The sequence below is a fragment of the Fusarium oxysporum genome, chromosome 13 (assembly GCF_000149955.1).
Source record: "Fusarium oxysporum f. sp. lycopersici 4287 chromosome 13, whole genome shotgun sequence".
NCBI lineage: Eukaryota > Fungi > Ascomycota > Sordariomycetes > Hypocreales > Nectriaceae > Fusarium > Fusarium oxysporum.
In genome coordinates this window covers 1467912-1480006 of record NC_030998.1, presented here as the reverse complement: position 1 = coordinate 1480006, position 12095 = coordinate 1467912, and the positions used below count along the sequence as shown (strand labels likewise).

Below are 12095 nucleotides of genomic sequence, written 5' to 3'. Positions count from 1 at the left end.
GTTTGAGACGGTATCATGACCTCCAGTCTTGTAAACCTCGATACATATACACGCTAGTCCACGTCAAGTCTCATACCAGGACGGCTATCTTGCTGCGTCAGATCAACATCAAAACATCCGAAGTCGTTCAGTGTGACAAACCAGTAATTGAGAGACGGTAAGCCTTGGGTACCGGGAAGAGGCTCCTTGTGCGAAGAGAATTATCAAGTGAAGACGGTTCAAAGTATTGTAGTCTTCACCTTCAAGGAAATTCGCAATATGGTAATTTAAAATAGTTGCCGCCTCAACTGTTGGCCATTTCTTCAGTTAGATCCCCTTTATCAATTTCACCAACTGTTGTACGGGTCGTTGTTTGAGAAATCCTTTTGTGTGATTGAGCTTCGAAAGGTACAGAACATCTGCAACTACTTGTGTCCTTCTTGTCTTGCACCTCACTTCTGAGACAACTAACAAGTTTAGACTGGAAGGAATTCCCCAAGCTTTCAGGGGCTATAAGGGCTGAAGGAGTGAAAGGGGAACTGGCCTGGCGTTGTTCTCTATCCTTAGTGCCCCCTAACACCGGCAATGTTCTCCAAGAACAATGAAGGAAGCGAAGCAACCAGGGTCTGTTCGTCATAAATCCCAATCTAATTACAAGCAATGGGCATTTGCCCTGCGTTACTGCATGTGAACGGTCTCGAGTGCCTACGTGAAGCATTCTCAACTCGCTGACGCATGTTCACCCTGGGGATCATAGCATGGTTGATTGAACTCATCGCCTAGCCAGATCTGGATCAAGTTACTACTAAAAGCCGTTGAATTGCTTTATGTAATCAGTATTGGAACACCTGTGAATTTTTTGTTCTCTTTGTTCTCAATCCTCTGTAGTCTGGGTGTCCTGAAGATGCTCTTTACATCAAAGTGTAGCTACCCAAACTTCAGGTATCTGTTTGGACAGCATATCCTCGCCAGCACCAACATTTAGATGTTCTTCTCCTTGCATTCATCATTATTGCCCACTTCGCATTGTCAGCATGTACAGAATGGCAATTATGCCAAATAATACTAGAGCTTTTAAATCCTCTAGATCACATACCGGATTAAAATTCCTGAGCTCATCTTGTTAGAATCTTTCATGAAAGCAAGAATGAAAAACAAAAAAGGGGACACTATGCCGAAGAGCAAAAGGAAAGGTCTCGGAGGGAGTCGAACCCTCGCTGGCGGAATCAGAATCCGCAGTCATAACCGTTAGACCACGAAACCAGTGCTCTAATTGGTGCAGGTTTCAGGCGCAAATCCGATTTCTCAGCGTTCCCAGCACCCGACAGCGCGCGGCTTTACTGATCTACCTGCACTGCACGCACTAACTCGCTTGCAACCATCTCGTTTATGCCGTTGCGGAGGTGCGGTTACCGGCTCAACTGCTTCATGGCACGCTCACCATAGCGGATGTCTTTCCTCACAATTGATCATTTCAATTATTGTTCCGGTGTGAAAAGTTTGAGGTGCACGTCACAGCGGCTTGGAGCATCCGAGATACAAGCTTCGTTTTGGTGGCATCGGTACTGTGCCAGAGGACCGAACGGGCGGCTGTTAAGAAATGCGCGACGCTGGTATTCGATCCCGCTTCCGAATATAGGCTGACACCACAGCGTAGCTGTTACATACGACCATAGGTAGTGGAAAATACGGGATCCCGTCTGCTCTCCCATAGTCAAGCCACTAACCGGCGGATTAGTAGTTGGGTCGGTGACGACCAGCGAATCCCCGCTGTTGTATGTTTTTGCCAAACTTCAATCTACCTTTATATCGTATCATGCGTGATTCATCCATCGCAAGGCGACATAACCACCCTTTGTTCCTGGCGCATAGCGATGGATGAATCAAGCGTGGTATGATGTAAAGGTTGATTGAAGCTTTTTTAGGTGTGTTGAATTATTTGTTTTTGGTTACTGCCCTGGGGAGGTGGCGGTTGGAAACTGAGGTGAGGCGTTGTTGTTTTGGTGTTGATTGAATCTTCTTGCAGGTTGAGGTTGCAAGGCTTGACAGCAATCTGAGTTTTGATAGGATGCTGCCATTGTGCATCCAATTGGCAGAGAGTCGGAAAGCTTATTATAACCTCGTTTATCAATTGCAATTTGGAGACACGTTAGGCGTGGCGGTTCATATAGTCTTGTGCAGCAGTATTGTGAATAGTTAGGCCTTTGGAAGAGGTTGAAACTGCGAAGCCTAAGACTCCCAAAACCATAAGCAATTTCAAGTTGCACTTTTGAAAGTTCTCGCAGCTATTTACAATCTAACATGTTTTCAAATGATCTCTGTTTGATCACTTAGGGTCATCATCCAACAGCTCCTTAACTCTCTCCAACGCCTCCCTCTGAACATCTTCAACCGACTGATCAACACTGACGATCAAAACATCCTTCTCATCCTCCGTCGGCCTCTCCAGAACCTCAAACTGGCTATGCACAAGCGCAGGTCCTGCAAAATGTCCCTTCCTCGCAGCAGCTCGTTTTGTGAGCACTTCTTCCGGTGCATCAAGATGTAAGAAGTGCACTCGCAAATCACCGGCTTTATCAGATCCTTCGCGGAGCATATCACGGTACTGGCGCTTAAGTGCTGAACAGGTGACGACGAGATGTTCTGTTCCTGGACCAATGGGATGGTGAGTGGCGTGTTCGTGGAGAGCTTGCAGCCAGCCGTAGCGGTCTTGATCGGTGAGGGGTTGGCCGTGGCTCATTTTCTCGATGTTGGTTTTTGGATGGAACTGAAAATGGTTAGTATATTCGAGTTCATGTGGAAGGGCTACACACATCATCGCCTTCGACGAATTTGAGATCGAGCTTCTCTGCTATGAACTTGGCGACTGAAGTCTTGCCGGATGCTGTCGGGCCCGAGACGAAAAGGATCCATCGGTGTCCTTTGGGCACTGGCTTTACTTCTGGTCTCTTTAGATCACTCATTTTGTATATTTCTGAAAGCTGAGGAGTGATTGAACGTCAAGCAAGATGTTTCTGTTGCATTATCACATTGTTCGAATGGCTGAGAGCAAGTTTGGTGTTGAACCAACTTGACGTCATAGTGATCCCCGATTTTGCTCAAGGCCGTTGATTCATTACGCATGTCATCCAATTTTCTCGCATTTCGATCGGTTTCTATACCAATTCCTCCACGGCACGCCAATCGCCAACATGATGGTTGCCAAGTCCACGATCGTATTCACAATGAAGGCGTAGGGTAGGACAACCATTCTGAAACATCACTTCGCCCTCTCTCGTTGATCGACCTTGTCATCACGGACCATCAATGGACCCGAATTACTCATTTCCAATCTCCATAAATCTCTGTCCTTTTCCCAATCTTTGGTACGGGGCCCGAGATACCCGAGAGAATATCAGCCATCAATCCACGACCTTGAAGAGGCATCGCAATGCATCACGTTTAACGCGCATCTCAGCAGCGTCACAGCTGAAACGAGCTGATTGACACAACAATATCGTGAAACATTTATTCTAATCCTTCTATGCTTAATCTCACCTAATGCTGAAATGTACCGGCCGCGCTCGCCCAACAGCTGGTGAAGCAACCAGTCTGGCATGCCTCTGCAATCGGAAATAACCACTGATAGCACTGTTTCAGGTCAGATTCTAGATGATTGATAACAAGCGCCCATATCCTTGCTCTTCATGGAGAAAAAAGGAGCGTTGACAGAACTGGGTCACGGACGTAAGTGGAGAAGAGAAATCGGCCCATTTTGTTAGCATATCTATCACTGTGGACGTAAAAACTACCAACAAGAGTCTAGATCCTGCCATTCATTTATGTGATTACCAATGCGTCGAGGGATTTATTACTCTGGATAATATGAAGTGCTGGCCTCTGCGCGGTATACGAATGGACAGGATGGGTAATTGCCTTTTTGAGCACAACCAAGAGCTGGATCAGCCTTATAGTCTGGGCGTACGATTGGATGGGTGATTCCTGCTATAACACGGCGTTCATCTCCGTTAACCCGTTCAAATCCTTTGCGTTGCTCGGTGTTCAAAGCCTAGCATTCCAAGAGAAATGACCTCTGCCGATCACCTTCCAGTAGACTCATGAATGCAACCAACAGCCATGTGAGTAACAACAAAGCAGAAACATTCACTGCTGATCAATTCCACGTGTCTCTTCTTCTCTAGGGTAGCATCACGTTTGACATCGTCATCAAATCGCGCCCTTGCATGTGGCGCGCCCTGCCACGACGGCGGGCATTTCCCGAACCAATAGTAAAAGCAAAGTTGTTCTAGAAGATCAGCTAGCGCCGCTTGAGAAAATTTCTGGAAGGGGGAGAAAGAAAAATCTCGACATGTGTGGCTGCGGACCCGAGGTTGCAGGCTCGGTAAGACCGACATCATGCGACGGAGAATACGGGACATTTCCTTAGGGAGGGAGCAGACTTTTCTGTGTTGGGTAGGTCGTTCGGTTTGGTGAGGCAATAAACCTGGGTTTAAGGGGCGATCATTTTAGTTCACTTCTAATACAAGCTTAACCTGTACGCGGTCTAGCCACATTTTTGTTTACTCAGTTTCACGATTCAAGCTTGATCAAGATCCAAGAAAATGTAATAGACTCCGTAGTGATCTGAAGATCTTGGCCGTCACGACGTGTCGCAATGGAGACCAACTCCATATTCCCCATGGGGCGCTGTTTATCATTGACAATCGCCAAGAAAACATGTGGTCAAAGTTATTATATATCAAGTGGTTTCTTTTACGTACAAACGCCGTTGGGTCTAGAAGTGCGTGCGTTGAGGATGACTCCACTGGTAAGGGGATGGGAAACATGTGGTGATGAATGGGTGTTCATAGCTTTTATGGGTTTCTCAAGGATGGTGAGATAAACATGAACTGAGCTTTACTCACTGAACAAGGAGGAGAGATAATGTTGTGATTCTTGTTGGTAGCGATACTGATTATCGTGATGATGATGATCCCTTCTGCGGCCGTAAGAACTGGACTCAGCGAAGGAGTCTCGGGCCGACCGCAGCCTCAAGTGGAGACGGCGTCAAGTGCCGAAACCTGCACAATCTCCCATGTCAAGCCGAGCCAAGCAGCAGCAGCAGCAGCGGATATGGCGTCAAAAAACTTGGAGTAACCTGCGCCTTCTCCGCACCAAGCTTTTCACTCTCTTGCTCAAAAACTTGGGGAAAAATCAACTTACACTGCCATCATACCATAACCACGTTTCTTCCTCTGTCTGTTACGTACAAAAAACATCCCTTGCCACCCGGGGCCCCGAGATTTCACCCCAGGAACAAACAGTCCTTGTCTTGGGTTCAGCGAGATTGTGAAAGCTTGTTGGAGTCGCGAGTTGGAGCGAGAATAGCCGCGAGCTGAATTGGAGAAGCGGAACCGCTAACCTGACTCTGTCTAGTGCGCGTTCACAAAAGAGGAAAAGTGCGGACAAACTCTGCAGAAAAATTTGACGAGGGACGGTATTTCTCGGCTCAGAATTGTGAAAAGAGTCAATGATTGACCCGTTCGAGATAAGCTACAAACTCGGCCCGCTCAGCATATTCTGCCCCCATGGGGCCTTTGCACTGCAACTTCTGGACCGTGACAAAAACTCCCTATCTCTTACGTTATCCACAAGGATCCATAAACGGAGATGCGAGTCAGTTTGGGGTAGAGCAGATCAAATGTTCCAACGAAACTCTTTTACGTAGTTGGGTGGGAACAAATACCCCAGATGAGATGGGGTTCAGATATATAAGCGTGCCCCAGACTCTCCAGTTCTTGGGTTCCCTTTCTCTTGTCTATCCATCTTTGTTCAACTTGTGAAAGGGAAGAACTGCAATCATGAGCCATTACGATTCGGAGAATCAGGCCCCTGAGCCTACTAAGCATCACGGTGAAGAAGCCGGTGTCACCAACGATGCTGTCTTTGGAACAATCACTGAAGATGGTCCCAACTACCGAAACGTACGTCACCTAATGCATACAACACCAGAAGACACAGCTAATGAGAACAGGTTGGTTGGCTCGGAACTTCAGTTCTGATGATGAAGTCCCAAATCGGTCTCGGCGTCCTGTCAATTCCCGCCTCCTTCGACGCCCTCGGTCTCATCCCCGGCATCATCTGCATGCTCTGCATCGCCGTCATCACAACGTGGTCAGACTACATCGTCGGACGGTTCAAGCAGCGACACCCTGAGGTCTACGGCATCGATGACGCAGCTGGTCTTGTGTTTGGACGCTTTGGAAAGGAGTTTTACGGTATCTCGTACTCGCTTCTTACGATTTGCATTGCGGGATCTGCTATGCTTGGTATTTCGATCGCTTTGAACAGTTTGAGTATGCATGGTACTTGCACTGCTGTTTTTGTGGCTGTTGCGTGTATTGTCGCGTTTGTTACCGCGTCGATTCGCACGCTCGACAAAGTCAGTTGGCTTGCTTGGGTTGGTCTCGTCACACTCGTCACATCCAGTAAGTCACATTATCAACTCCTACAGAAACCTCTCTAACAAACTACAGTCTTTGTCGTTACCATCGCCGTTGGTGTCCAGGACCGCCCCGATCTCGCTCCCAAGGACGGCGTCTGGAAGTCCGACTACAAGCTCTTCAACACCCCTACCTTCGCTGAGGCTATGTCCGCCATCGCCGCCTTCATCTTCGCCTACTGCGGAACTCCCGTCTTCTTCCCTATCGCGGCTGAGATGCGAGAGCCCAAGCACTACAAGAAGGCTCTGATCCTTTGCCAGAGCGTCGTCACTGTCGTTTACATTGTTGTTGGCATTGTTGTCTACTACTACTGCGGTACCTACGTCGCTTCCCCAGCTCTCGGATCTGCTGGAAAGACTATCAAGAAGGTCAGCTACGGCCTGGCTCTTCCTGGTCTCATTGTCTCTGCTACCCTCTACACTCACGTAAGTTGGCCTTTCTCTCTATTTTGTGATAATAGGTACTAACACTATGAAGGTTCCCGCCAAGTACGCCTTCGTTCGCCTCCTCCGAGGCTCCAAGCATCTTACCGCCAACTCCTTCACCCACTGGGCCGTCTGGCTTAGCTGCACTTTCGGCATGGCCATCATCGCCTACGTCATCGCCTCCGGTATCCCCGTCTTCGGCGGTCTCGTCTCTCTCGTCGGCGCTCTTCTCGGAACACTGCAGTGCATGCAGCTCTTTGGCTGCCTCTGGCTCTACGACCACTGGGCTGAGGGCAAGGACAAGTCTCAGCGCACTACCAAGTGGACCATGATGGTCAGCTGGTGTATCTTTGTTATTGTTCTCGGTACCTTCCTCATGGTCGGTGGTACTTATGGTTCCATCAAGGGTATTATCGACTCTTACAACGTGAGCGGCGGTTCTGCCGCTTGGTCTTGTGCCGATAACTCCAACTCTTCTTAGAGGGTTCAGGGAGGATAGATGTTTAGACATAATTATAGACGTTTTAGAGATGTTAAATGCAAGCGTTGATAGAGTTCAAAGAATGGCCAACCGCGTCTCGTGAACATATGAACAGTCTCTCCAACGTCACTTTCAAAGTTACGGAGATCAGACATTACCCCTTTACGGTTTGGCCACTCACAGCTTCTCCTTCAAGGAACTCACTCTCCACTCCCCCTTCAAATCTCTTTCAATTCTCTCAAACACCCCTGGTCCTTGCTTCCCCAAACCTGTCCCCACCGCTACGGCATAAGCTCCAACGCTCCTCATCCTTCGATAACCGTCCCCGTCACGGACTCCACCAACGCCGATGATCTTTATATGACTCAGTTCCGGGACTTGGTCAAGCATCTTTCTCAACGTTGACACGTTACCGAGAGCAAGCGGGTGAAGAGGTGGACCGGCCATACCACCGACGCCAGTGCCTGGTAATTGGGGGTCTAGCTTGTCGTTTTCAAGAATGAGACACGTCCCGAGAGTGTTGGTGGCGGTGATGAAGCTTAGAGACGATGCAGCTGGTAGCAAGGTTTCAATCAAGGTTGCAAACTGTCCATGGTGGGTATAAGGCGGCGTCTTGATACCAACGGGCACAGAAGGATCCTTCGGAAGTAGATCCAGATATTTCTTGAGAGCAGCGCCCCCATACGCAGGCGGTGGAGCGCCTGGGATGTTTGGACAGCTCAAGTTGACCTCCATAGCTAGAGGGAAAGGAAGGGACTTCGACGCGACCTCGATGCGCGCATAGCTTTGTTGTATGTCCTCGGGGGAGCCCGTAACACTGACGATGAAAGTCTTTCGCAATTGGGGAAGGCGATGAGCAGTCTCTGATAAGAAGCCGAGATACCCATCGAGCTTGATGGGACTGTAGCCCAGATTATTCAAGCTTGCCATTGCATCTTCTGTGTGGCCCTTTGGTGGAATCTGGTTGGAAGAAGTGCCTTGATTGGGGGCTGCAGTTGCAGGGTTGAAGAAGAGGTATTGGTGCTGCTCATGTTGATGGCCGAAGCCATTGATAAGCGAAGTGCGGGTCGTGATAGCGCCTGTCGAAGGGGATGAAGCGATTGCCAGAAGATCGTTGATGTCGGTGGCCCATGGAGTTGCCGAGTTTAGTAAAGGTGGGTTAATCGTCAATTGAGGTGGCGCCATTGTTGTCACTTTGAACAGGAAGCGGTTGAGGAATGAAGATGAAGATGAGGGGCTGGAGACTGGCGTTGGTGATAACAAGAATCGTATTATGTAATCACGAAGCAGACCTCTCGTCGCCAAGGCATGGCTGGGTACTTGTGGGCCATCAAGATAACCTTTTCTTACGGTCAAATCGCACAGAAAAGGAGGTATCTCAGGTAATGCAGCCAACACTCCGTGACGTTACCTCTTACATAACCTGAAGTAAATAGCCTTATCCTTAGCTATTAGGGAAGGAATAATACTTTTAAGAAGTTATAAGATTTATTAATAGCTTAGAGTTTTTGATGTAACTTCTATAGCTAAGAAAAATCTATAAATATTCTTTTAATATCTTAGTTTATTTCCCCTAAAAGTTTATTACTTTTATCTTTATATAACATAGGAATAGACTTCTAAATATAATTAGGTTTTATTAATACTGGCTGACTTATAATTGGTATGGTTTTGCTAACAAAGTATATAGACCTGTGCCTGGAAACACCCTCGTAAAATTCATTGGCACAGGCTGCAGTCTTTGGTGAGTACTGGAAGTCGGACTCAAGTCTTGGTTAGCTCTGCGATCATCTTGACATATGCTGTGTCAGTGCCGTTATTTTGGTCACATATTGGTAATTGCCAATGACGACGGAAGAAGTCACTGCTGTGCCAAATTCATCTTTGCTTCCTTGCAGTGAAAAGAAGACTTAAAAAGGCAACGAATTAGGCTATAGGTTGGAGTTAAGCTTCTTTGGAGTATTTTAAGTAAACTTGTTCGCTGGGTAAACTATTTCAACTATGTATAAATGTGTAGAGAAGGTATAGCCTTTAGGAAGGAAGTACACAAGGGAACCTTTGAGAGACCTATGAAGAGAGAGAATGAAACAAAAATCAAGGTATCGATTTGTCTGTCTATTGGCGGACTACACAATTGCGCTCCCCAGGATTCTATCTCTAACGCACACACAACTCAATCCTACCATTATCAACACCACTTGCCAAAGCATAAACCTCTCTGTTTCTGCCCGCTGATCTCGCCAACGCCTCAACCTGTCTATCCTTCATGCCCTCGCTACCAGCTGCGCGTATGCTCGGGAGAGACCAACTGTGAAACAGCCTGCCAAGCATTGCCCAGAAGGGATGATTGTGTTCGCTTTGCAAACAGCACCAAGGTAAGAGCTGTCAGGATAAAGTGCATAATAAGAATAGCTATGGCAATGATGAAACTAGTCCACTGTTGTGGGACGACGACGTTCTGGGCATTGATAGTGGTAACCTCGTGTGTAGGTTCGAAGATGGGAAGCCAGTCGTAGTATAACATCTGATAAACACGGAACATAACTGCTTGCAGGGCTAGTGCTGGGTTACCGGTCTCATGGAGGATTTTCTGGAACATAGCTGCATGCTCTGAATGCGTCGCCCAAATGACCGTAGTGGTGAGGTCATTGAACGCAATGTTGCCTGCGAGGCTCCAGCCACCGAGAGTGGAAAATTCAACCAGTGTGACCCAAAGCTCCAAGCACGCAGACTGTATCGATACTTCTCCGTCGAGTTCTATCCAAAGGTATGGCCCTGAGTGGACTTCGAGATCTAAGGTGCCGCGTCCCGTGGTATTGTCCGGAGAGATGCCAACGCCAAGTTGTCTGAGAACACCTGTATCGTTCCTTAGGACTGTAAGGCTTGACAACTCCGTCAAGAACGTAGGTTCTGAAGCGACGGCTTTCCCGGTCATAGTGACGTTGAACTTGTGAGGCAGATTCTGGCTGATGAAACACATAGTGGCGTTCAGCACCTCAGTTCCATTAGCTGTCTGGGCCAATGTCCATGGCCCATCTGTCCGATATGACAAATTATCCAACTCCTTTTGAAGGTCAGGCGGGATTGCACTACCCATGCCTGACTCAAAACGCCCATTCAGCACTTCACCAGAGTTTATGAGGGTAAGATATCTGAAGCCATATGACAAACCAGATAGCGGATTCATTGTAACGTTTTTCGAGGACACTTCCACCATCGCAAGCTCGTTGCACAAGGCAGTTGGCCAGTTCCTCGACGTTTTGGTGTCATTCCAGATGTTGTGTAGCTTGCAATATACCTGTACAGTCTTGCTTAGCTCCTTACCAAGGAAGTCAGTCTGGTTTTCAACGGCGAATGTAGCGTTTAGATACAAGCCGTTGATCCCTGTCCTCTCACCTGTGTCCCACTGGATTGAAGTATTGACGAAAGTTGGTGGGAAACAAGCAGTTCGCTGATTGATAACAACAGCAGGACCATGATAATACTCGAGAGTAGTTCTGTCCGATGCCTTATCATACGGCAGCATTGCGCGATAGACGTCTCCTGTATCGACAGCATTGTCGATGCGAAGTGGTGTCTGCATCTCGGCAGGACGAGTCTTGGCAAATCGCCAATGGGCTAGAGGCCTGGATCTCCAGTACGCAATGCTGCTGTATCGAAGCCAACAGCTTTGATAGCAGTGGTTATCGGAGCCGAGATCTGGCCTTCGCCGAGATCGAAGAGGAGGATAGTCAAGGTGAGGGTCGATATTAATGCAATGACGACCGTTAGAGCAAGGACTAGAAGATAAAGAAGTCCCGAGGCGCGACCTGCAAAGAAGTGCCTCCAAGCCGTGGGGAGGAGATCCAGCGGGCCGGCGCTAGAGCTTGAGGCTCTCTGGATAGACAGCATCGCTGTATCACAGAAACGACCACCTGAAGTCTCGAGGATAACGGCTGCCATTGCAGCAGCGGCAAGGCCAATCTGAAAACTAATCGATACTCGTATGCCAGCAGAGCAGATGGTGACTAGCTGTGTTGCCCAGCCGTTGAATACGATGTCGTCCCAAAATTTGGCACGATGATGGCCACTTCTTGCTCTGTCGGCGCCGTTCCAGAGGAAGATAAGGAGTGCGGTACAAAAGAATGTAACACCCGTACCAAATGTGAGGGTAATTATTCCAGGGCGGCCAATTCTGTGCCACCATCGTTGATCGCGCTGCTGCTGCGGCGGGACAAAGAAGGTTGTTGCAGATCGCATAGGGGTCTCGACGATATTGAAGGCGGACTGAGCTCACTTTTCCTGCAGGTCAGGTCGACCTGATTCTCTGATACTGGAATCGTGGTCATTGTATCCGACGGATGCTCCCTTGGGGTAGCCTGTAGCGTGTGTTATGCCGTGCTGTTGTGATGCGTGCATCTCGACGTTGTGAAACTCGGCCATGAGAGCAGCCTTAGCCTTGATTAAAGAGAGAGAAAAGAGAGTGTGAAAGGACGGTAAAAATGTAAAGAGAGAGAGGAAGAGAAACATGGGGTGTTTGCCATTGAAAGTGCACAATTGCTTCTCTTTGAACTTCGCACTCTAGACAAATGGGCTTATGGACGCTGCGCTCGCAGGGGTCAAGAGACTGGCCAATGAGGTACCTCTCTGTCATGACCAGGGCGAATATAGGTGGGCTTCATTCCGAGACTTGATGTTTGATGGGCCGGCTCGGACTCAGGGTTGGACTTGAAAAATTAAATCTGTATG

General features: G+C 48.2%; 5 protein-coding genes and 2 non-coding genes across 7 annotated transcripts; 2 read left to right on the top strand and 5 right to left on the bottom strand.

Moving 5' to 3' along the window:
* Nucleotides 1–1170: 1170 nt before the first annotated feature.
* Nucleotides 1171–1242, bottom strand: FOXG_22606. The gene has a single exon. It is a non-coding gene; the product is annotated as a tRNA-Gln (tRNA).
* Nucleotides 1243–1645: 403 nt separating this feature from the next.
* FOXG_22605 lies at nucleotides 1646–1761 on the top strand. Its single transcript, XR_001936443.1, has one exon. It is a non-coding gene; the product is annotated as a 5S ribosomal RNA (ribosomal RNA).
* Nucleotides 1762–2060: 299 nt separating this feature from the next.
* On the bottom strand, nucleotides 2061–3206 carry FOXG_16833 (shikimate kinase). The gene is made up of 2 exons (XM_018396843.1): nucleotides 2793–3206; nucleotides 2061–2746 (listed from the first exon to the last, which is right to left on the bottom strand). The coding sequence occupies exons 1-2, from the start codon at nucleotides 2940–2942 to the stop codon at nucleotides 2306–2308; spliced, it is 591 nt and encodes a 196-aa protein (XP_018257629.1). The 5' UTR covers nucleotides 2943–3206; the 3' UTR covers nucleotides 2061–2305.
* Nucleotides 3207–5435: 2229 nt separating this feature from the next.
* On the top strand, nucleotides 5436–8776 carry FOXG_16832 (uncharacterized protein). The gene is made up of 4 exons (XM_018396842.1): nucleotides 5436–5942; nucleotides 5993–6446; nucleotides 6495–6886; nucleotides 6939–8776. The coding sequence occupies exons 1-4, from the start codon at nucleotides 5820–5822 to the stop codon at nucleotides 7365–7367; spliced, it is 1398 nt and encodes a 465-aa protein (XP_018257627.1). The 5' UTR covers nucleotides 5436–5819; the 3' UTR covers nucleotides 7368–8776.
* FOXG_16831 (dihydroorotate dehydrogenase (fumarate)) lies at nucleotides 7043–8596 on the bottom strand. The gene has a single exon (XM_018396841.1). It carries the CDS (start codon nucleotides 8550–8552, stop codon nucleotides 7545–7547), a length of 1008 nt encoding a protein of 335 aa, XP_018257628.1. The 5' UTR covers nucleotides 8553–8596; the 3' UTR covers nucleotides 7043–7544.
* An 866-nt stretch (nucleotides 8777–9642) lies between the features above and the next one.
* FOXG_22604 (uncharacterized protein) lies at nucleotides 9643–10950 on the bottom strand (the record flags this gene model as incomplete). The annotated part of the gene is made up of 1 exon (XM_018403018.1): nucleotides 9643–10950. One exon carries the CDS (start codon nucleotides 10948–10950, stop codon nucleotides 9643–9645), a length of 1308 nt encoding a protein of 435 aa, XP_018257626.1.
* Nucleotides 10951–10985: 35 nt separating this feature from the next.
* FOXG_16830 (uncharacterized protein) lies at nucleotides 10986–11606 on the bottom strand (the record flags this gene model as incomplete). The annotated part of the gene is made up of 1 exon (XM_018396840.1): nucleotides 10986–11606. The coding sequence occupies one exon, from the start codon at nucleotides 11604–11606 to the stop codon at nucleotides 10986–10988; it is 621 nt and encodes a 206-aa protein (XP_018257625.1).
* Nucleotides 11607–12095: the final 489 nt, after the last annotated feature.